Raw genomic sequence first — 25,293 nt, forward strand, 5'->3', positions numbered from 1 at the left:
CGTTCCTGGCATACCATGTATAATGAAGGTGAGTCATACTTTCACATAATGGTAGTCATTTACAAGAGTGAAACATAAGCAAACATGATTATGAACCCTTTGGAGTCTCTCCTCAGCTTGCCGTACATTCTGTTGGATAAGACGTTAAAATCGCACGCAGTTTTCTATCTAATAACAAACATTTCAGACATCCCAAAAGTGGGTAAGCAAATCCGAAGATTCAAAGCTGATACAAAATAACTACGATTCCAAACATGACTGAAAGCCAAAGATATGTCAAAGAGAACACGCAATTAATTAATACTGTCTCTAATTAACAAATATACTGTTAAAAGTTGACACATACATACATACATACATACACACACACACACACACACACACACACACATAGGGCCACGAGTGGCCGAGTGGTCTAAAGCGCTCTTGGTTACGGATCACTGCCATCTCACCTATGTCTGCGAGGGTTCGAGTCTCTGATTCAGCCAAGCTGGATATGTGAGAAAGCTTGCCAGTAGCTTCTCGTGGGTAAGTGGTTCTTTCCGGGGTTTTCCTTGGTTCTTCCTCCACCATTAATACTGGCCGTCATGTATAGCCTATCGTGTGCTGAAAAAGGGCGTTAAATCCTACAACATACATACATACATACATACATACATACCTACACACATACCTACATGCATGTATGCATACGTGCATGTGTACATACATTGATATACGAGTACCCCCCCCCCACTGGCCCATCCCCATTTAGTGCAGTAAACGTTGTCTTTCTTTACATGCATAATGCTACTACAAAGATACAAACAACTAAATCAATTTTATAGACAGTAATGCTAATATTTGACGAATTTACTATACCTTTTTGGTAAGTAAGGCGAATCACGCTTGCATCATACGAACGAAGTATCCAAGCAAATAACTTTAAAAATGAAGAATATGTTATATTGCGCGGCTCACCTGTAAGCACAATTCATTTGCACGATAAATATCCGACTCAGTGAGAGCTCGTCGTTTCTAACTAGTAGTAATTGCGACGTGACAACAATAAATATAAAATGGTATTAAGCACTGGACGACTATTGCCTACAATTAACCCATACATAGACGTTTGAAGAAGAAGAAGAAAACATTTTCGCGGCACTTCATTTTACAAATCAGACTTTCATTCGTTTAATGCGGCATTCAAAATGCCACACATAGGATGATTATGTATGTTACAAAATTCATTACACGTGACTTTAATTGACCCTAATAATCCCAAACCTATTCCTATCCATTAGCAAACAGATGTTTGAGTGTCTTTTGTTTAAGGCTCAAGAAAGCTTAAATAATAAACTAAAATGCACCTTTGCAATTCAGTCTTCTTCGCTGTTACAGAACATGAAACTTGATTGATACGTTATATGTTAGATTCAATGTTCGAGTTCTGCGTGCAAATATTTTTTCCACAAAGCCGTTTGAAAAAAGCCATGAAGATTTCTATAGTTCTATATAACCGTTCATCCTAAACAACAATGAAGATTTTATGTAACATCACTGATGTGATATACTATACAGATTTCGTTGGTGTGTTATATATTTATATCTAAATTAGAGGATGTTCTCAAGAAAGGTATCTTTGTATATAAGACATACGGTATTGCAGTTCAAAGACATACGGTATTGCAGTTCAAAGACATACGGTATTGCAGTTCCCGCGGTGACTATGCAGATAATCATGAAAATTAAGTCAAGGCACAAAATATAATCTTATTTCTTATTTACAAGTCTTGTGTTAGTATTCTACCTTAGCATCTATCTGGACATGATTTGAGTTTAGCGCATTTATGCAGATATAAAAATACATACATATATGTATTAATTCATACAACTATTCGCAACGACTAAAATTGCCGCACCGAAACTTAGCGTATTCATATACACGTAATATATATTGCAGACAAATGCTACCGACAGTGTAATCCAAGAATATTAAGCATATTAAATGATGTATGAAATAAAAATGACAGACTTTATTTCTCTTAGCTGATTTAAGACAATCTGCCAACCGCGCTAAAGTTTTTGTTTCCTTGATGCTATTTGTTTCAGAGTGTGACCTCACCTGAGATGACTTGCAGAAAGTGGTTTCCCGGCAATTGGAGGGATCGCTAATACCGTCACAAACGTAGCATTCTATCCCATGATCTGTAATATGTAAGTAATAGATGTTGCAGAAAGTAAATTCTTTGATCGTCTTTTAAAAAAATTAGAATTAGGTTTACCAAAAATTAAAATTAAATTATGATCAACGCGCATGCATCTCAATCCTTTAAAATGTAAAAATGATATTCTCTGCTGAAATGATTCAAAGACTAAAATAATTATTAAGTTCATAAAATTCTTTGAAGGAACAAAATAATCTAAACAAATTCATTTCCTCCAGTTAAAAAATATGCCTTTAAATGGAGCATTTTTTTAAAGACTTATTTACATGAATATAAAATAAAACATTCAATTTGCAAATTTCGCTTGATAAAGTGGTATTAAAGAGTAAAAAAACGTCATATTCATTTAAACATATATCCGTATTACTAGTTTAGACGTTCATAACTAACAAAATTAAATCTGAAAAATCTAGATAAAAAGTATTTTAAATCTGCATTCAAATAGTTACATAATTTTAACAACTGGATTTTATGCAAAAGGAAACTAAATATTATTCTTCTAAGTTTAATATATATAAAAGTTCCGACACAGAAACCTACAATTGTCACTTATAAAATGATAAAAATAATAGTGTGCTGAGACCCAAGGTATCCACAATGCATAAAATGTACTAGAAATATTCAAAATGTGTGGGACCAAAAGTACTTCAATGAATAACCATTGCAAATCCCTTCCATTTTCTTGTTTGCCTTCCATATGGGTATCGTACTTTAATGGTCGCTGCACTAAATCTGTTATACGGATTATGTCTGAATGTAGCTAGTGACTGTATGTATGAATCTGATTTAGGAAATATTACAATCATCACTTTTGTTAGAAGTTTATGTTCACTCATGCAAGAATTATATCTCAAGACAGCGTGCATATCAAGTTTCAAGACCATTAACTTAGCGATTTAGGAGATGATATGGTAAATGACAGACGAGCACACAGATGTTTAAGTGGGCACAATGATCTTTCTGGAAAATGGAAAACAATCGATTGCATGAGGCACCTCGACATATGACACCAACATCTTCGCCATGACCACAATTGTTCTGTCCCCATGGTAGGTGTGAACATTCGTCTAATGCAGTCTCAGTACCTCTACACTGAACGTCATCAAGCCAAATTTGTCCATTTCCAACTCCAAAATATCCGCTAGTTTTTATGGTCGGAGAGGAGCTATTTTAAGATATATATATATATATATATATATATATATATATATATATATATATATATATATATATATATATATATATATATATATATATATAAAGGAAACATAATACAGAAGTATTTAAAAGCAACCTTCAGAAATATAATATGGATTTATGACGTAGTGATACAAAGTTTGAAGTTCACAACTTATTAATAATGTAATATTATTTTTAAATATCTCTCTTGAACAAGAGATCAATACACCACTAGAAGAAACTACTAGACTGAACAAACTATTTGTGATGGGAAATGCATACGTCATTATCAAATCCGCTTTCTCCTGACGCACTAACAACTCCAACCCTATCAAAACGACCATTCTGTATACTAATATATCAATACTTAGGTACTGTTGGTGGACAAATCTATCAAGCTTAGAGACAAGCATAGAAAACATTCAAAGGGGAAAACAAGATTTTTCCGCTATAACATAAATATTTTTAAAAAGAACTGTAAGCTAATGTTACAAATAACATCAAAATTGCTCGAATTTGACATAACCTGATTCTTTGAACTAGCTTCTGTACAATGCCATCATAATTAAAAACTTTAGATCTTTTATTAGCGTTGACAATCTTTCTTAAAAGATAAACTTATCTTTGAAAATGGCAAAATGACAAGATGCAGATCTTTGAAAAATGGTGTGCGAGTCAGGTTTTACAAACAATAAACATATAACAAGGTTTTATCGAAAAACAATAAAATAAAATACGTTGCAGAAAAATAATTGAGGTATCTCTTCCACATAGACCAGCCTATATCTTACATGGCCGATTCTGCTTATGTACTTTTTTGTCCGAACATTTGGTTGCGCTACGCAACTTTGATCTCAATTTAATCTTGTAATAAGACAGCAAATGAGCTAATAATCGAAACTGCACGACAGCTGAAGAAAACCTGTTATCAGTCAGTATTGAGAATATATTTGACTACCTTGTAAGATTAGATTTAAGTGTGAATATAAACATAAATATAAATGTGTATAATTTCTTCAATCTTAATATAACTGATACCGCGAAGTTTAATGAATATTGTGTTGTACTAAGATACTGTACAAGATAATACATTCATTATTTCCTGAGAACGTCACAGAAAGAAAAGCTAATTTTGAAATATACGGAATATACAACTTTTAGAAAGGATTGCAAGATAGGTGTTACATTCAGCTCTTAAGTACTACATATTTGACTTCAGCTCATGCGAACTGAATCGTGTGGTCTGGGATTTTGGTGTTTGACAGAGCAGTAACTCAAATAGGTTAATAGTGCCGAGGCAGTTGGTGTAGAGTTTTATGTCCAAAGACACACGACGGTAGCCAGACCGGGATGATCTGAAGTTAGGGTATAAAGTTGCCCACTTTCGGTCTGAAGACCGATATACTAGCCCCATTTTGCAACGTTTAACCTATTTAATAACCAGTATGGAGAAGCGGAAAATCGCTACAGAAAACAAACTAACCACTTATATATATGCGAGCTTCAAATTTCCCTGCTTTTCAAACTAGTAAAACTGAACGCTTGTCTACAATATGTCAATGTTTCTTGTTCGGATTTAATCTTGTGAGACAGATGAAATTTCAGTACACCTCATTCCAAGTTTTCAACGTTAAAAAAATAATATTGGTTGCACTAGCACCGGAAGTTAAGGCAGGTGTAGACCTAGTGTGTTACAGATGCATTATATGCGCAGTTGACATTAATTTCTATCAGACGACATTATTAATTACTAGAGCTGAAACATTTACGCAATGTACATAAACAGAAACATGTATTGCTGGCGTGCCCTCGGAAGTCAAATTTAGTAAACCAATACGATACTGTTTGAAGTTTCTGTCATTCAGTATCGCACTGTTATAAAAATCAAGCAGTAACATTTCTTCCAACAAGTAAGATAAAGATATAAATACATAATTTATTGAACGTTGTGTGGTTTCGTTTGGAAAAATCAATGTAAATAAATACCTTTACATGTAAATAAACAAAATATTGATTTCCCCTTGCTGAAAGGCTGCCCTTGTGTGATCAACCTAAACGTAGGCGGTGACGAGGATAGCCCAATAAAGCAATCTGCACAAAGTTGCGAAAACAACGAATAAAATGTAGAAGGAAAGAAGAAAGAAAAGAACTAAGCCAAACCTTGGGTATCCTATCTCTCTGCAAACGACCATACCAAAATTAATGTCCGCATTGTCATCACACACCGTCCCCCAAAGACCATTGTGATAAACCTCCACGCGTCCTTCGTAAGGTACGGCACCCCCAACCAGTCGCACGGGGGCGTATGTGGCTTGACCTAGTAAAACGAATGAACATGTAATTAAATGTTTTTTACATTGCAGGGCGTTGGGACATTTTTGCCTCAATCGTAATTCAAAGTTATTAAGTTCAGAAATTATTGTTCATTTGAGCTGAAGGATTTATTCGCCGGAAATTATTCGTAACCCTCTCATTTGTGTAATTTTTATCTTAATGCAGATTAACGTTTTATATATATAAGAAATGCACTATGAACTAAAATAACCAAAACTAATGTTCATTGATTTCCAATCACACAGTCTATTTCGAAACTATCAAAGATGGGTCTGAGTGAAACTTGGTTTAACTATTTGGTGAAACTAAATTACAAAATTACATATTTTATTTATAAGAAAAAGCCAGTAAGAGTTTATTGGTCGAAACTTTTCGAGGATACTTTTTGCAATCTCCAACACAAGTAGGCTCTCCATTCCCACGAAAAGCTGTTAATGTGGACAATAGACAATGATACGCATTGCTCTATTGCCAAACAATGATATCTTTTTCTGCATTTTATTCTCAATATGTTTTCCAATTAAAAGTAGGACTAATTACATCACTTTCACTAGAATACACGCATTATGTCCCTTCCCACGCATAATTAAAGTAAGTAGAGATTATCAACTCCAACTGATAACAATGCACAGAATAATTTACATAGTTTATAAAACCTAATGCTTTGATCCACATATCATTCATAATCATAAAGTGAACACCACATATGCTGACAATATGTGACAAAACATTTTCAATGTGTCATCCCATTATATGTTTGTGGATCTACATATAGGAAATATAGATGGAAAATATATCATTTAAATGTCCTATGACTGCTATGTAAATATTGTTCGAAATATAATGTCTTTCTATTTTAAAACTGTTTAAAGTATGTGATTCACAAAGGTATCACGTTTGTTAATTAGCATATATTTTACATTTCATCTGTTTAACATATGAGAATCGTTCATTAGTGTAAAGTCTTGGGTAATCGTCACAAACTTCACATTTCACTTGTTAAAGTATGTGGTTAACACTAGTGGAACATCACCGATACTGAACATATATTCACATGAGTGAGTTTGCATATATTTAGCATATATTTTTATATATGTATATCAAATGATACTATTTTCTTTCTGAGCACATACGTAAACGTAATCCTTGTAGGTGCCGATCTATGTTACTGACTTACCACTTTAGACCTGTTAGCAGCAGGGAAGTCGTACAGACCCCCTGGCACAGACTAAAATAAGCCTCCCATCAAATATTTCTCCGTAGAAGCCTCAGAAAGCAGAAATAAAGCCTCCTACGAAAAATAATCCGCAAAATTTCAACCCAAATTGCATTTTCAGACATAAAAAAAAACAGCAATTTTTGGGAGGGGGGGGTATTGTAAAATTTATTTGTGCCATAATGAATTATGGTGGTTTGCAATTTTATGAGTAAATCTGATCAAGACCGACTCGATATCTACTACGCGGATCATGAAGATTAATCGTGACAAATCCGTGCGGTGTCGCTTGAGCGTGACTGAAGAAATTTTTAAACTTATTTATATCCATGTCGCCATTGCACCAAGTTTGATGAATATTTCTCAGAGTGTGAGTATCAACGCCATTAAATACCGATAAAATATTACAATTATCTCTAATCACCTTTGGAATTTGCGTATATCGCTGCGTCACGTAAATCACATCGGTGTTCTTGTGTCGGCCACGCGAGAATATCCTAGCTGGGTTAGTTTGTTTATCCAGCATCACATCATCGAAAACAACAAGATTATTAGTATCGCCGTCTAAACTTTCCACTGATGGAGTTTCATTGATATCCGTTATAAATTCTATCGTGCCATCCTCAGTATTATCGCTAAATTCCTTCAGTACTTGATAACATCGCTGATCATCAACGGATGGCGCAACTAAATACAATTTATCCCATTTTAGCCATCTCATTATCAAATTTAGCAATAACTGCGTTTTTCCAGATCCCGACGGTCCAATAATTATCATTCTAATCGAATTTGGTAATGCCTCGGTGTGCTTTACTTGCTCGCGTTTTTTCGTGGCTGAAAAATCAATTACATTCATGTTATTAGAATATTATGGATTCATATTGTGTTAAGTGTCGCACTCGAACTGCTACGCTAAATCCAATCGAAGTCGTTACGCGCAACAACAGAAATGCAATCAAGGGAGAATGTGCGGTTTGTGGGACAATTAAGTTTAGATTTGTAAAAAAAAAGATAGAAGAACCGGAGGAGACATTGCCGCCTCCATGAAAAATCTGCCAGGATTGCCTTGGGCAAAATATCCCGGAGAGAAACATTTGCCAGGATACAATTACTGCGGACCTGGCACAAGACTAGATATAAGACTTAATAATAATAATCAACCAAATCCTGGTGAAGAACCAGTAAATGCTATTGATAACGCATGCTATTATCACGATCTCGCATATCGCAGTGGAGATTTAGAACAACGACATCTCGCTGATGTGAAGCTAATTCACGCAATAGACGCCATTCCTAATAAAAAATTCAAAGAAAAATTGGCAACTTGGTTGATAAAAGGAGCAATGAAAGGTAAATTAGTTCTCGGTGCTGGTAATTTATAATGGAGCAAATATATTATTCTCCGCGAGGATTCTGGAAAGGAAAATCAGCAATTGCCAAACTCGCCAAGGCTGCAAAAGTAAAACACTCCACCGCTGCATTATGGTTATCAAAGCAAGCGGTTTGGCAAATTTATCTTCCTCCACCTAAGAAAATACCATATGCGAGTTTCTCTGTCAGTGTCCCTAATGAAGTCCATCAGGCTGATCTTATGTTTCTTCCTTACGATACCGTTGACGGAGTTATATACAAATATGTTCTGACGGTTGTTGATATTGCAAGTAGGTACAAGGAAGCAGAACCATTATCGAATAAAACAGCAACGGAAATAGCAAAAGCATTTGAGAAAATTTATTCACGATCTCCATTAACATGGCCGAAGCTTCTCCAGGTTGATCCAGGTCGAGAATTTCTTGGCGCGGTTACTTCACTGATGAAAAAGAATAATGTTAAAATCCGTCGCGGTATTGTAGGTGTTCATCACAATCAAGCCATCGTTGAGAGATTCAACAAAACACTAGCAGAAAGATTATTCGGATATCAGTACGCGAGAGAATTTATCCAAGATAAACGATCTCACGATTGGGTAACAAGATTACCTCACGTGATTAACGCACTAAATAACGAAGTAACACGAACAATATCAATGAAACCCGCAATTGCAATTACAAAAACAAAAATACCACTAAAGCGAAGTTCAATAATTTCGCCGGTGTTAGGTAGCGTTATTGTAAGGTATTTATATAAAGAAGGAGAAGCCGAGGGTGGAAGAAAAAGAGCAACCGATCCAAACTGGAGCGTTACAACGCATAAAATATCAGCTGTAACAAGATCGTCAGGAAGACCAGCAATTTATTTTCTAGATTCACTAGCACCACAACGAGGATTTACCAAAGAGGAACTACAAGTAATTCCAAAGGATACTCAATTACCGCCATCTTCGTTAATGTGAAATCTAATTCTACCTAACTGAGATAATTTTCTTACTCGAGAAACTGCCAGATAAACTAAATTTGACCAGGAAATTCTATCATCGACAATCCAGACTTGACCATCTACTGTTAATCCTTGTGACGAGTGTATCGTTGCTGCGTATCCAAGTTTCCATGGAGATCTTTCAGCATTTATCGCATCATTGACAAGATTAATATCAACGAAAATAATATCATTCAAAACTAATATTTTTTCTTCTCCGCATGGCAAAGTAACATTAATATTTTGTTTTCTGGTATCAGCAGGCCTATAGCACAACGGAACCTGCAACGTTGGAAATTTCTCGCAGTGAAGCTTAAATAGTATTTCTTGAATATTATCACGAATAATTTTTCTGCTAGCAACGATCAAATGATCCGGACGCCACAAAGTTAGAAAATTATCCATCGAAGTCTCGTCAATTATTTTTCTCATCACATCACATTGAAATTTATTAGGTTGCAACCGAATCATTTTTTTAAACTCAGTCAATAAATTATCATTAGATCTATAATCAGCATCAATCTCTTCATAATAATCTACAAAGTTTCTAAGCCACTTGTGAGGGGATTCACCATCAATAGGATCAGGTTGTCCATGATCGCCGCACATTATTACCGCGGTATTTTTTTCTTCTAACCAACTTAGAAATGATTTTAGTATACCTAAATTTACTGTGCAAATTTCATCAAATATTATAATCTTGTTGATATATTTGTTTCCCATTCGAGCCGGATCCCATAATCCACCACTGTACTTGAAATAACTGTGATACGTGCAAGAATTAACGCCACGTTGTTTTATTTCTCGCGCTAATCTGTGAGTTGGAGTTAGCACGATCATATCGGAGTTTGAAAATAAGTTTATTGCTCTTGTTGTTTTACCACTACCACCAGGACCATTTAGGTAAACGAATTTATTTCGTGAAATTGGATCAAACGCAGATGCGGCTGTTGATACTTCATCGCATTGGTCTTTATGAAACTTATCACAATCTTCCACATCGGCGTCTTCACAATAATCTAGAATATCCTCATTTTTTATTCTCCAAGTTCCCCAATCTCCATTGGCAATTAAATTTTCCAATCTACACTGATATTTCTTATCGATATAAAACGAATCCGTTGCAACTCTTACCGCGATATCAGAAAATTTATTTATCATTGACAGCAAATTGATACTCACATAAGCGAGCATCGATGATCTTAAATGAGTATACTGCGCTGACTCTCCATCGAGATAAGTTATCACGGTACCTAACTTCGTTCCATCAATAATAATATTTTCTCTGTTGCAAAATATTCCACGCGATACTGTATCGGCAATAATAAAATCCATCTCAGCATCATTGATAAATAATCTAGCGTGTCTGTGTTTATGATCAACTGATCCTCCTTGAGTAAATTTACCAATTATTTTTCTTCCAATATCCTTCGCATTTTCACAGTCCGTGGGCAACCACACCTCGGTTTGTTTCCTGTAGGATATAATCGCTTCACTTACCGTCAGCGATATCAACATCGACGAATCCAACATATATCTCAACAATACCGTAGGGACCCATCTTCGCTGAGATAAATGCCGACCAAACCAAATATAGCAGATTTTATGCAAATTCTCAGCAAGTTCGAACGAAGTAACATGAGCGAATCCTGTCATGACAAAATCGGGTAATGGTCCGTTGATTGCCACTCTCGTCATTTCATTGGTGGGATGACCGAATTTAGCAAAGTAATCCGCACAATCGCCATATCCGAGGAAACTTCCAGGATAACACGCGCTCATATCAACAGAAATCATATCTTCGAAATAATACTTGGTATTCCATAATCCTCCATGGCCGTATTCGATACAGCTAAGTTGAATATCATTAAGAAACTCATTCCTTGTAGGTTTCCACGAATTTCTTTCTCTCGCGGCGTGAGCGGCAACAGACGGAACAGTAAAGCAGTTTGTCAGCAACTGATCTGGATTTGACGAATATTTCTCCGCGATATTTTTCATCGCTTCATGCAGTATTTCATCACGGTAAATATCTCCGCGTGGCAAGATAAATTGATCGTATCTTTCTTCGCTAGAAAATAACCAAACCGATATTGGATCAGACTTGGCTAATAATTTGATATATCGGAACATTGCATCAGAATTGTCTTTTGCGCCATCCGTGGAAAATTCCACGGGATAGAATTTAATGGAGCGATCCTTCGGGAATATCATCACTGACTGAGTCCACGCATGTGAATTATGATCAACAATTTCGATTGGAGTTCCTCGAGATTTATATGGTGATAAATATAATATTTCACCCGATAGCGTTTTTACCGTAATAGGAAATTTAAGTTTCTTGCTCAGCGCAGCAACATCATCAATCGATGCGCCATCAGTAACTGTCTTTGCCCATGAATTAATTTTATCCAATCTCAATTGGGTCAGACCAGATCCGCGACGAGCTTTTTTCATATGCTCGATGACGCGCTCGGCAACGCAATTTATCATCGGTGATTCTTTCATCGCGGGTAAATTTTTCGCATCAGGATTATTATTCAACCGATAAATTCCATACACTACAGCACTGGAAGGATAAGCTCTAGCGTAATAAGGACCATCAATTCCCAATAACAATCCTGGTTTCGAATTCTTATCAAGAACGACGTTTTTTTTTCCACCGCGCACTGGATCTCGTTTATCGCGAATAATCCAAGTATCATCGGGCATTTGTGCAATAAATTTTATTCCAAATATAAATCGCTCTTCTTTGTGTTCAGATTTTATATGCTCGATTATCTTCTTTGCTCGCTCCAAATTCATTGTAGCATCAACAAAGTTAGTTTTCCACGTCGACCAGGTATGAATCGCTCCATCATCGAAAAATTCTTTCTTTGCACGATCTACCTCAGGTATGATATATTCTGCCTCATCAAGATCAAATAAATCCATTATTATATTTTAGACAAATGTTTAAATTATAATGAATCAATGCGCTTGGATAATAGTTGGATCAACAAAATCATGCGATAAATCCTGCAGAGGTGAATACTGTGGCGCTCATATATACGAAGTTCGACGAGGTAACAAAGGACCACAACGATGTTTGATTTGCCAAGTTGGTATTCGAGGAAAGACTCGATTATGTTTCTCTTGTGGTGGGAAAAAATATCGTGAGCTGCGGAGATATTATGAAAAGAAATCTTCCTCAGTAATTTCTTGTGAAGAAGATTATATTAATCGTTTCAAAGCAAATTATGATTTAGAAGTATAAAATATCATATATGGAAATGAAATCAACGATTCCTATGAACGAGTATAGATCTCATCCAACCATCGAGGGTTACGAAGCATCTAAGGATGGAAGTGTCAGACACATCAAGACAAAGAATCTTGTTGGTCATATTAATATGAATGGTTATATCAAAATTTCAATCGCCAAAAATAATAGACGAAGAAGAACAGATTACTTCGCTCATAGATTTGTGTTTGAGTGTTTCAATGGACTCATCAAGGATAATTTGGTTATAGATCACATTGACGGAAATAAACTCAACAATAAACTTTCCAATCTTCGAGTTGTGACTCAAAGTGAAAATTCAAAATTTGGTAACACTGGAAAGCATCCGAAAGATGCCAAGTCAGTTAAGTCGGTAAATCAAGAAACAAACGAAGAAATTATATTTGTGTCGATATATGCTGCTGCGAAATTTTATGAAATTACTCCAGTATCGATATGGCGAGTAGCGGAGGGAATAAACCACAGAACATTTTCCTACAATCTCGGTGAGTGGATTAAATTTTCCTACATCCCAATAATATTTGATTCGGAAAATGACGAAGAATAATTGAATACTACAAAATTAGTATAATGGACGAAGAAACAATAAACGATATCATTGGAGAGATTAATAATTTGAAAAAAAAGATAGATCTTCCATCGGATCTAGATACAAATAAAATTCGATCAGAATTCGAAACAATTGTTCAAGGAAAACTTGAATACAAATATACGCTGCCGTCCGAATATAAATTAATAAAAAAGATCCAGATTGCGATATATCAATCACTTGCGACAGTCAGCGATGATCGCATCGAGGATTTTGTTAAATTGTCGATGTTGGTAGAAAATGCTAGATCGACTTTATCCGACGCATACGAATCAAGAAAAATTACAAGTTCACGCGTTAGACAATTGAAAAAACTTGTTGATGAGAATAAAGCAAGAGAATCCTTGATTCCTAAGACGGCATAAATTTACAAAATAAAAAAAAAGATTAATTTTGAAAAATTCTTCTGGGTTTTATTTATTTTTTTCGTTTGTTTTTCCCTGGGATACAGATTTAAAAGTCAAAGACTTTCGATTACGATCTCACCAACAAACTAATACTCAGCGTTTCTCCGCGAATATCAAGTAAATTTCCATCTTGATTTGTTAGTTTGAAATTTATTCTTGATAATAATCGATTATGACAGCGTAGGTAAAACGGATTAACCGGCTCCTTTATTATCAAATAACCCGGAGAGACTGTGGGAGAAAATGTATATAGTACAAAACCCTGTTCCACTTTTGATATTGTAGAATCAACATTATAACTTCCTTCTACAACATCAGCGTGAAGATAAACAGCAATCACTTCGGTTATATTAACAATGTCAGGAGAAATGTGCCTTCCTTTTCCAAATCCATCATTATCATGAGTTAGGATTGTTTTTATCTGTGATTTCTTCTTAACCCACGCGTCGTGTAATTTAGGAAATAACCTATCAGCCGTATCAGTGACAAATTTTCTCATCTCATCAACGTTATAGCCGGGAAACTTATAATTTGGCAAAGTCTTTTCGGTTAGGTTATGTCGTTTCTTGAAAGCGTCAATAATATAACCAAATTTACCGCCCATACCAATGACAGCACTATCTTCTATATGATCTATCGCTTGGTTGTTAATAAATTCCATATCGGCGGCTATTTTATTTATCCGTTCCGTTGTTATTATAATTTCGTTACACGAAGTTTGTACATTAAATACGCACTCTTGGAAATAATGTTCCAGCAGATTCTTTTGTTCTTCGTATTTGTCTATAATTCTAACGAATAATATTATAATGCCATCCTCGAACAAATCCAACTCAGAAACTGACCCTAATAAAAAATCAGCATTATCTTTTATTTTTTTATATTGACCAATAAAATCCGGATCGATTCCGTGGTAGTCTTTTTTATCGCTGATAAAGTCGGTCTTCGCCGGTTCTGGTGTTATTATTCCACCGGGCGGAATATTAGGCCAACCAAACACTGACCTGATCGATGAACGGTAAATATCTACCATATACGGCGATTTTACTTCAATGATTGATGATAACGTTGGTTCGTGTGCTGATATCTTTATTCCTGGATGAGCATCGCCAGTAATATTCGATATTCTAGTGTTGAATTCTTTATCAATTTGCTCAATCTCATAGCTGCCGGTTGGTATATTAACGACAAACCAACTAGGAGTTCCATCGGCGTGTTTCTTATCAGCAACAACAAGTGAATTGTTTGATAATAATTTACCGAATGATTTTGATCTAATATTAGGCCAGCTATTATAAACTCGTAACTGTATCAACGCCATTTCCTTGACGCTAATTGGAGTTGGAAAACTAATACTAAATTCGGGTTTCGTTGAGCTTAGTGATATTAACGTTGTTGTCGGCGGCGTTGTGTTTGTCACTATCTGGACTAACTCGGACATTATTATTATTCATTTGTTCAATCTCAGAGTAAATACCGATCATCGAATAAAATTCTATATCGGATATAACTCCATCGTTGAGACTTTCGGAAATCAGCGACGATAACTTCGAATATGCGTCGTTAATTTTAGTTAGTTTGTTTTTGTACGATAATAATTTCTCACTTGTGCACGAAGATATTTTTCTTGCAATAATATTGAGAACACCAGCTATCGTTGTTGTTGATGAAATTATTATCGTTGCTACGATCGGCGCGATTGTTGTTACTACGGATAAAACAATACCCGCACCGGCGATTATTGCTGATGCGGTATAAACAACAACATCAATAGTAACTAATCTGCGCTGGTATTTCTTTATTTTTATTTGATACTCGTCTATTTGTTTTTTTAGCGAATCTTGCCATGATCGCGCAAGATTATATCGATAATCCGATGCTGTCATTTATTATATGTGTTATCTAGCCAATTATAATATTCTGGAACACCAATTGTTTCCAGATTTGATAAATACTCGATAATTATAAAAATATTTATATCTCCCATCATTTCTCTATTTGGTGGTACTAGTTTGAAATTTGTTTCGTTTTTTTCTTTAAATAAAATAATGAAAAATCCTGGGTAAAATTCGTGGATTTCACGATCATCTAGTGGAGTCGTTACTTTAAATTTTATCTTGGATAGCACGTATATTCGATATACGCCAATAATCGGTGGCACGAATTTGAAGTAGTCATTGTTGTAATTCCATATTGTATTGCGTGTTTGTACCACGAATGAAATATGGCAAGGATAATCTTTTGTTACTACTTCATCAGGTATCGCGATACGCGCCAGTTCAGGAATATTCAACGATGATAGTTTTGTGTTGATACTTAGAATTTCTTGGTCGTATAATGTCGTATCAACCTTTTGGTTTAATGCTGCATTGATTCTTAGCGAAGATAATGCAAGAGTTGATGTATCAACCTTTTGGTTTAATGCTGCATTCGCCTTAGCAATTTCTTCGTTGATAGATTTTACTCTCTCGTCAAGATCGTCGTGTGATGTTTTATCGACCTTTCCATTAATGATTTGACGTATCACGGAAATTTCTTCATTAATTTTGATAATATCCTCGTTGATTTTTTTTGTTTTCTCGTCAAGAAAATTATGTGATGTTTTATCAACTTTTTTTTCCATTACGGTATTTATCTTGGTAACATCTGCGAGAATACCAGTAACATCATCGCCGATTTTCTTCGTTCTTTTTAGGAGATTATCATGTGATGATTTATCAACTTTTTGATTTGCTAATACACGAACCGTTTCAACTTCCTTATTGATTTTAGTAATATCTTCGTCGATTTTCTTTGTTTTCTCGTCATGTGATGTTTTATCAACTTTTTGATTTGCTAATACACGAACCGTTTCAACTTCTTTATTGATTTTGGTGATATCTTCACCGATTTTCTTTGTTTTCTCGTCGTGTGATGATTTATCAACTTTTTGATTAGCTAATTCACGAACCGCGTTAATATCATCGTTGATGGATTTTGTTTTCTCGTCGTGTGATGATTTATCAACTTTCTGAACCATTGCGGTATTTATCTTTGTAACATCGGCAAGAATGTTAGTAACATCCCTGGTTGTTCTTGTTAGTTTTTCACCAAGATCGTCGTGTGCTGATTTATCGACTTTCTGTTGTGTTAATCCACGAACTGCTTCAATGTCCTTACTAACCTTAATAATATCATCACTGATTTTCTTTGTTTTTTCGTCGTGTGATGTTTTATCAACTTTTTGATTTACTAATCCACGAACTGCGTTAATATCATCGTTGATGGATTTTGTTTTCTCGTCGTGTGATGTTTTATCAACTTTCTGTTGTGTTAATCCACGAACTGCTTCAATGTCTTTGCTAATCTTAGTAATATCCTCGCTGATTTTCTTTGTTTTTTCATCGTGTGATGTTTTATCAACTTTTTGATTTGCTAATACACGAACCGTTTCAACGTCTTTGCTAATCTTAGTAATATCCTCGCTGATTTTCTTTGTTTTCTCGTCGTGTGATGTTTTATCAACTTTCTGCTGTGTTAATCCACGAACTGCGTTAATATTATCATCAATTTCATTTATTTTTCCGTTGTATAATAATTTATCGACTTTTTCATTTATTGAGGCATTTATCTTGGTAACGTCGGCAAGAACACCATTAATATCATTGGTAATTCTTGTTAGTTTTTTGTTAAGATCGTCGTGTGATGTTTTATCGACTTTTTGATGCGTTAATCCGTGAATTGTTTCAACGTCCTTGCTAATCTTAGTAATATCATCACCGATCTTCTTTGTTTTTTCATCGTGTGATGTTTTATCAACTTTTTGATTTGCTAATACACGAACCGTTTCAACTTCCTTACTGATTTTAGTAATATCATCACCGATCTTCTTTGTTTTTTCATCGTGTGATGTTTTATCGACTTTTTGATTTGCTAATCCACGAACTACGTTAATATCTGCGAGAATGCCAGTAACATCTCTAGTGGTTCTTGTTAATTTTTCACCAAGATCGTCATGTGATTTTTTATCAATTTTTTCATTTGCGATTTGGCGTACTGCGTTAATGTCTTCATCAATCTTCTTTGTTTTCTCGTCAATTTTTTGCTGCATTAATTCACGAACCGCGATAATATCTTTGCTGATTTGAGCGATATCATCATTTATTTTCTTCATTTTCTCGTCGTGTGATGTTTTATCAATTTTTTGATTTGCTAATCCACGAACTGTTTCAACATCGCTGTTGATTTTGGCGATATCATCGTTGATGGATTTTGTTTTCTTGATAAGATCGTCGTCACCTTGACGCGATAATTCACGAACCGCTTCAACGTCACTGTTGATTTTGGCGATATCATCGTTGATGGATTTTGTTTTATTGATAAGATCGTCATATAGTATTTTATCGCTTTTTTGTTCCGTTATGTTTTTTATTTCAGTAACATCGGTGATAATATTAGCAATATCTTCGTTGATTTTATTTACCCTGTCGATGAGATTATCATGTGATTTCTGATCAACTTTTTTCTTTGTTAGTTGATCTGCGACGAATGAGGTATCGGTAGTTTTCTTTATATTCTCGTCGACTTTCTTGCTAAGTTGTTTTAAGTTTTCATCAAGTTTTTTAAGATCGTTAGTTAGTTTGGTTAGTTGTTTTGTAAGTTTTTCTTGATCTTCGTCGTAGATTTTTTTATCCAACTTTAACAACAACGTTGATATTATATCTTTATCGTGAACTTCTTTATCCAACTTTAACATTAATGCTGCTGAAAAATCTTTATCGAATTTTTCTACATCAGCGATATTTGCCTTCGATGATAATTTCATGATAATACTATTTATGTCAATGATGTATTTTGTCACCGAATTCGATAATTGAGTAAATTGATTAATATGTTCATTATATTCGTCTCGTTTGATTATATCAACTATTTTGATATTGCTAGTTTGTAACCGCCCTTCGGTATTTTGAAAAACAGCAACTTCGCCAGGATCTATCTCTGACAGCGACAGAAGATTGTTAATATCACTCTTGGTTGCAAACTTTGATTTGTCAGTGTCTTCTTCGTCCGTTTTCTTTCTGAAGAAGGATCTACCGTAAATGTCAACCATGATATTTATCTACGGTATATTCAAATAAAATTTTGTGATAAGGGCGGGATGATTTTGAAATTGCATCAAGAACGTTAATTGATTCTGGACCGCATATTGGTGGATCGGTTGATGTTTGCGTTGGAAGTGTTGAATACCAAACTGGAAGTTTCAGCGAGGAAATATATTTGAAAAATTCGTTTGGTGGTGCTAGTCCATATGAGTCAAAGTAAATGATTTCGCGAGGATTAATCGCGTACGCAACCCAGTGAGTGCCAGAACCGGAATTTTTATCGAGATTTATTATTCCTGTCTCGGTAGAGTTTGGTTTGTCCGGTAATTGATCTCGCATGAATACTCCTCTGAAAAATCTTATTTTCTTTTTTTTTGCTTCATTGATTAAATCTAAATTCGATGATGGCGCGATGATCTTAGGCCGGATCCGTACATTGGAGGTCGTCCTAGTCTCAGGCCGGATCCGCGATGGTATTTTTTTTTACCGTATCTTCCTCCGGTAACTTTATCCAATAATTTTTTAACTCCGAATCCAGCCGTTGCTGATAACGCGCCCGTTATCAACGGAGCTAATAAAGGCAATAGGAAAGGAAGGAAGCCACCTACCTTGATCATGTCTTTCACTGCGCCAATGGAGAGAGTTACATGAACACCAGAATTCGCTGATCTGGCTTTGGTAAATCGTCCGTGTTGACCTCGTGTCAGTGATAGTTTGTTAGGTCCACCGTGAATCTGATTATTTTTCAAGATTAATTTTAAACCTCTTCGCGCCTTTGTTGCTGCTTGAAGTTTTTTTATCTGACCCGGGGTCAGTGTTACGCTAACGTGTTCGTATGGCATATTAATAATCACTTTATCTAAATTTAGAATTTATCACATATTTTCTACGGGCGCGTCGATGACTCTCATTCTACCACTGATGCCTTCTAGGATCATTGTTCTATCACTAAGGATTATTGCAATTACCTTGTAGTTAAGCCCTCCCGTGTTAATTCTGGTTTTGAAATGAATATCGACAACAGATTGTTTTACCAAATCGAGATGTTCCAATGAAAAGTAATAGATGGGATAAAGTTTATTAAAATCTAGTTGTGATATTTGCAAACCAGTATCAATATTTTGATCGCGACCCATGAAACTTAACAATCGATGATACGCACGGGCCGTAGAATAATTTTCAAAATCAATGGATATTTCCTCTGATGGCTCCTGTTGACCGTTTATTCTTAGTGAAACGTTTGTTGCTCCAATATTATCAAATATCATATGACTATATAGTTGATGATATCTTTGAGTACGTAGAAATGCAATAAAGATATGCCTCGGTGCAGATGTTCCTTGCTGTGATGCAATACGCCAAGTGTAATCGCCGTTAATATTGGTAGTTGTGGAATCTGTTGTTGTTGTCAGCCATGACATCACAGATTTACCACCTTGGTTCATGAATGATAATAATTTTTCTTCCTCGATTATTGATGGAGTTATCGCTGGCATCCACAAGGTAAATTTTAGTAATCTTACTATGCCGTTATTATTCGCGGCATCATTGGGACCTATCACGCCGGTAGCGTAATCGACGGCACCTTCTCGCCAAATAGCATCGTTGCTATTTTCTTTTCTAATAAACGTAACTGTGTGTTTTGCTCCATAAATAATTTTTCTAAAATGCCTACAAAATCCAAATATATGAGATAACGGGATAGCACAAGCAAATCTTCTGTTACCCCCTGCTAGCATAAGCTTTCGCGTGGCAAATCCGAGATTGTAATCAACGCGAGAGTTAATAATCATATCTTCAATAGCAGCGGCTCCAGGATTAGGAGCGGCGCGATCGTTAGGTTGTCTGATGTTAAACGGCCTACTCTCTGGACGATCAAAATTATCTTTGGCAAACATCATACTAGGGCCAGCTGATCTAGTAAAATCATCCGAATATCTTGCTAGACCTATTATCGTCGTTGCTAAGTCAACATCATTAGTAATTGACTCAATCTCTCTTCCGTCAATCATGTAAGTGGCGCTCTTGAATAACGCCATAATGCCGTTGTTGACAAATCCGACTCTAAAATCATTATTATAATTGGTACCATCTAACTTTACAATCTCCCCAATAACTTCGATATATGCCTCAGATGGAAGAAAATATCTTGTTGTATCGTGAACTTGAATTTCCAAGCGATTGGGTGTATTTGGTTCAACCGCAATATATGAAAAATACTGGAAATCTCGTACTGATGTATCCCTACCTACAGGCTCGTCCATGTCAAACACTTCATTTGACACTCTTGCGAACATTATTATTAATGATATCGTCTAAAACGAAGACCATCTCCTGAAATGAAACTTGTATTTCCAAGATTTGTGTTTGCAATTTCATGCGCTAGATTTGTGTTTGCAATTTCATGCATTATATTTGCCTTAGCAACTTCCTGTGCTAAATCGTTTATTTTCTTATTTGCTGCGTCGTTTATGGTTTTGCTAATTTCGGATGGCATTTCGCTGGTGATAGGTAATTTGACTGGCCGTTTTTTACGTATTAAATTTAATATTTTACTTTTGACAGCGTTGAATCCTTTACTAGCTAAATTGCTAATACCAGAAACAGCGGTCTCACCAATCTTTCCTATTGCTTTTAATCCTAATTGTTTGAACACAGGACCAATTTTAGGTGCTACTCGAGTGACAAGACTTCCAATGATATCGCCAAATCCATTGCCGTGAACGTATTTATATACTGGCAATCGAGAGTTAACTACGCGGACTTGATTGGGTCTACGTTGATGTTTATGAACAATCATATTATTTCAATTGTATTGTTTTAATCAATGAGCTCGTCAATAAGTTCCTTGTAAATGCGAGAATCAATTACACCGCCGCGAAATAACCGCTGACAAATATTTGATGCCTCGTTGATTATTTCAGGAGAATTATTTCCAGCTCGTTTTCCTCCGATTAATACTTCAAGACGAGAAACATCGTTGACAACACTGTCGGGGCAAACAGTATATCCGCTTCCTGTTTTTGGTGGTGGTGATTTCTCTTTTTCCTTGGGTATTGGTACTTTATGTTTAAATCTTTTAAAATGCTTTCTGGGTGGAAATTTTTCTTCTCGATCTAATTTATTTATTTTTGTTACAAGTTTTATATAACCAGGGTCGCTTGGGTCAATAGGTTTATCCACAGAAGCAAAATACACATCACGAACCCATTCGTCTTTTGATGGGTTACGAAATACATGTGATTTATAATATCTTCTTACGTCTTCATCACCAAATCTAGCTATTTGAATTAATTTATCTTTGTCTTTAAATTGCTCAAGAGCATCGTCAGTGAAATAATATGCTGGTGTGATCCGTTTTATTCCAATTTTTGGAATTTCCTCTGGTACTGTTTCAATTTCCTCTGGTACTGTTTCAATTTCACTAGGCAAAGGTAATAATTCCTGTTCCTGACCAACTTTTTTCTCACTTTCGTATTCATGTATGGCATCTAAAAATTCAGCAAATACTGGATCATTATATTTAACCGATTTGACATCTCTGTACACATAATATACCCACCTTGTCCATTGCGCAAATGTCACGTTTTCAGCTTTACCAGGTTTCATAAAATTTTTTCGTTTTGTTTTCTCATAATTTTCTGAAGCAAATTCTACAACTTCTTCCGGACTCATCGATTTTATCCTTGTGATAGTATCATCGGTAAATCTATTTGCACCTGACCGCACTTCTGCTTGTTCTTCTTCTTCTTTTTCTTGTTTCATTTGTGCTAGTACTTGTGCTTGTTCTTCTTTTTCTTGTTTCGCTTGTGCTAGTGCTTGTGCTTGTTCTTCTGCTTGTGCTAATGCTTGTTCTTGTGTTTTCTGTAATTCATCTCGCAATGCTTGTGTTTGCTCTCGTATTTGTATTTTTGTTCGTGCTTGCTGTAATTGTTCTTGTATCTTTTGCGTTTGCGCTCGCGCTTGTGTTTGTGCTCGTGCCTGACGCGCTTGTGTTTGTTCTTGATGAATCTGCTCAAGTTGACCAGGAACAACTCGAGTATGTTGCTCGATATCTTTTGTCATAGGAATAAGACCGAGTTCTCTAAGTTCCTTATCTTCCTTTTTACTACCATATGCGACTTGTTCGATCACTCCGGTGACTGGACTTAACCACTTTGACGATACTTCACCAATATGATGTTGTGAATCATCGTACTCACGAACTTTTTTCTTAAATAATCGTTTTGTCGGGATAAGTTTCCTTACTGCCGCTAATTGCTCTCGCGCTAATCTAGCAGATTGAGGCTCTCCAACTGTGCTAGTTTTTTTACTCATCTTATTTTCAATGATATTGTTTTAATGTGAAATAAAATTAGCATCAGCAACCCAATCCTGCAATCACACACAAATTTTACAATACCCCCCCCCCAAAAAATGCTGTTTTTTTTTATGCCTGAAAATGCATCTTGGGGTGAAATTTTGCGGATTATTTTTCGTAGGAGGCTTTATTTCTGCTTTCTGAGGCTTCTACGGAGAAATATTTGATGGGAGGCTTATTTTAGTCTGTGCCAGGGGGTCTGTACGACTTCCCTGCTGCTACCTGTTCCATCAGATTATAACCTTAATGTTATGACTTTGCTATCAAGTTTAGCATCAAACAATACCAAACACCAGTAACAAATAACGAAACAATTAAAGCACACTCCTGTAGCATTTCAAAAAACAAAACCAGACAAGAAATAAGTCAGCGAATTATTGCTTCGTGACAATGGTGCATATTGTGTGAACGTTTATTATAGCATGAACCAATATATGTGAGCTTTAACTAACATTTTACTTTTGCTAATGTCTACATATAAAGCTACTGTCTCCTTTCAGAAAGAACATTTTCGCAAAATGTTAAACTGTACAAGATATTTTTTGTCTCTTTAACATGTCTTCATCATGTAGAGTAATAAACTGTCTCCTACGTTAGGATAAGAAAAAGTGTTAACGCCTCTATGTCATGGACTTGGCATTCAAAGACTTTGTTTGCTATTTTACAAGTGAATCAGTAGACGTTGGAAGTCAACAACCGTGTTAGACCCTATATAATGATATATAACGTAATTTATTAATGATTTACATAAAAATATTAACGCATGTAAATACGCTCATATAGCGTGTTCTGTTATAAAGTTACTGATGGAAAACGTGTAAAAGTAGCATGAGCAGGGAGCTCAAACTCAGGCAAAATCAGTCTTAACATTCATGAAACTAAATATGTATTGTGCATGTTATCATGCGTCCAGCACATGTAGCTCTTACCGAAAGTAGAGCAAACTTTCTGAACCGTCTGAATATGGTAGTTTGCAGCATTTCTTCAAGACAAATGTCCCAAAGCGGAGAATCAGTAAATAGTGCCTTAATACCGAGTTTCTTAACCTAGATCACATTAGAATTTTAGCCAACCAGGAAAATAATGAATTCGTCTAAATTAATAGACAGAATTGACGTATATGCGTAAAGCATTAATTTAAATGACCCTCTCTCCAAATATTAAGCATTTTTTGCGTTTTTCTTACAACCTAAACGGACCTTATCACGTGCAAATAATTGAACCCACCTGCACATATGACCGCAACATCTTCGCTGTGAGAACAATCGTTTTCTCCCCATGCTCTATGGCTACAGTAGCTGATACTCGATTCCGTTCCAGCACAGTGAACATCATCTAGCCAAATTCGTAATGAAGACAAGATGGCAGTGCTGAACTGACTTCCGGAAGCGACCATAGCGCCGTCCCTAAAAGAAAAAGGAATAAAAAAATATATCATATTACCAGGAAATAAAGTATTTCCAAAAACAAACCTCACTGGATCTGTATTTACTTCGTAATTTCAAACCAAATATTATGTGGGTACAACCGCACTGAACTTACAGTTATACAAGTTTACTTGCCACCGCAAATAAAATTTGTATTACATGATATTAATTAAGTATTCTCTTACTATATATATATATATATAGAGAGAGAGAGAGAGAGAGAGAGAGAGAGAGAGAGAGAGATAGATAGATAGATAGAGAGAGAGAGAGAGAGAGAGAGAGAGAGAGAGAGAGAGAGAGATACTCCAGCCAGAACGGGAAGTGATATCCCTGGAATCTTTTGAAGAATTATTAATAATAGTACGTAGAATTAATCTTTAATACAAATAGTACTATCACACAGGTTCGAGAGAGTAGTCTACAGAGTACAATAGAGAGTAGTCTACAGAGTACAATATATCTAATGTATCAATTAAATGTTACCAAACTCAACAGCCTTATTTATGTGTGTGCATGCATTTTTTGTTTCCTGCATGTGTCCTATCATCTCTTGTCGTCCCGTCTTGTGTACCGTCACTTGATGTTTTCGTCTCGTACCTTATGGTTTGTATCTATTCCTGTGTTCTCTTTGTATCATTGCATAATAGTTTGCACACCAAAAATATATTGTTTTATCATAAAATTTGATGAAACAGTTTGAGTTTACAAAATGATGATAACCAGCAAAAGTAGGACATAAGTTTCTTTCAGAAAGTTACAAATGCTATAAGTAACGATAAAATAACATATATTACTTTATAGGCATCTGTGTGCAATGTGAGTATTCCATTCAGTGATCTGAATTTGGCGTCAAGT

At 35.5% G+C, this 25,293-nt stretch overlaps 1 protein-coding gene across 1 annotated transcript in view; it reads right to left on the minus strand.

Moving 5' to 3' along the window:
- The window catches only part of LOC149790736 (scavenger receptor cysteine-rich domain-containing protein DMBT1-like), a 200,847-nt gene that overhangs the window by 80,898 nt on the left and 94,656 nt on the right, over window positions 1–25,293 (minus strand). The window contains exons 32-35 of the mRNA XM_089973259.1: window positions 24,239–24,417; window positions 5,547–5,703; window positions 3,203–3,372; window positions 2,105–2,187 (exon numbers count right to left, since the gene is read on the minus strand). Coding sequence (XP_089829385.1) covers window positions 2,105–2,187; window positions 3,203–3,372; window positions 5,547–5,703; window positions 24,239–24,417 — 589 coding nt within the window. The remainder of the gene's footprint in view (window positions 1–2,104; window positions 2,188–3,202; window positions 3,373–5,546; window positions 5,704–24,238; window positions 24,418–25,293) is intronic.

Source organism: Sinohyriopsis cumingii, chromosome 10 (genome assembly GCF_028554795.1).
Source record: "Sinohyriopsis cumingii isolate HCF-2022 chromosome 10, ASM2855479v2, whole genome shotgun sequence".
Taxonomy (NCBI): Eukaryota; Metazoa; Mollusca; class Bivalvia; order Unionida; family Unionidae; genus Sinohyriopsis; species Sinohyriopsis cumingii.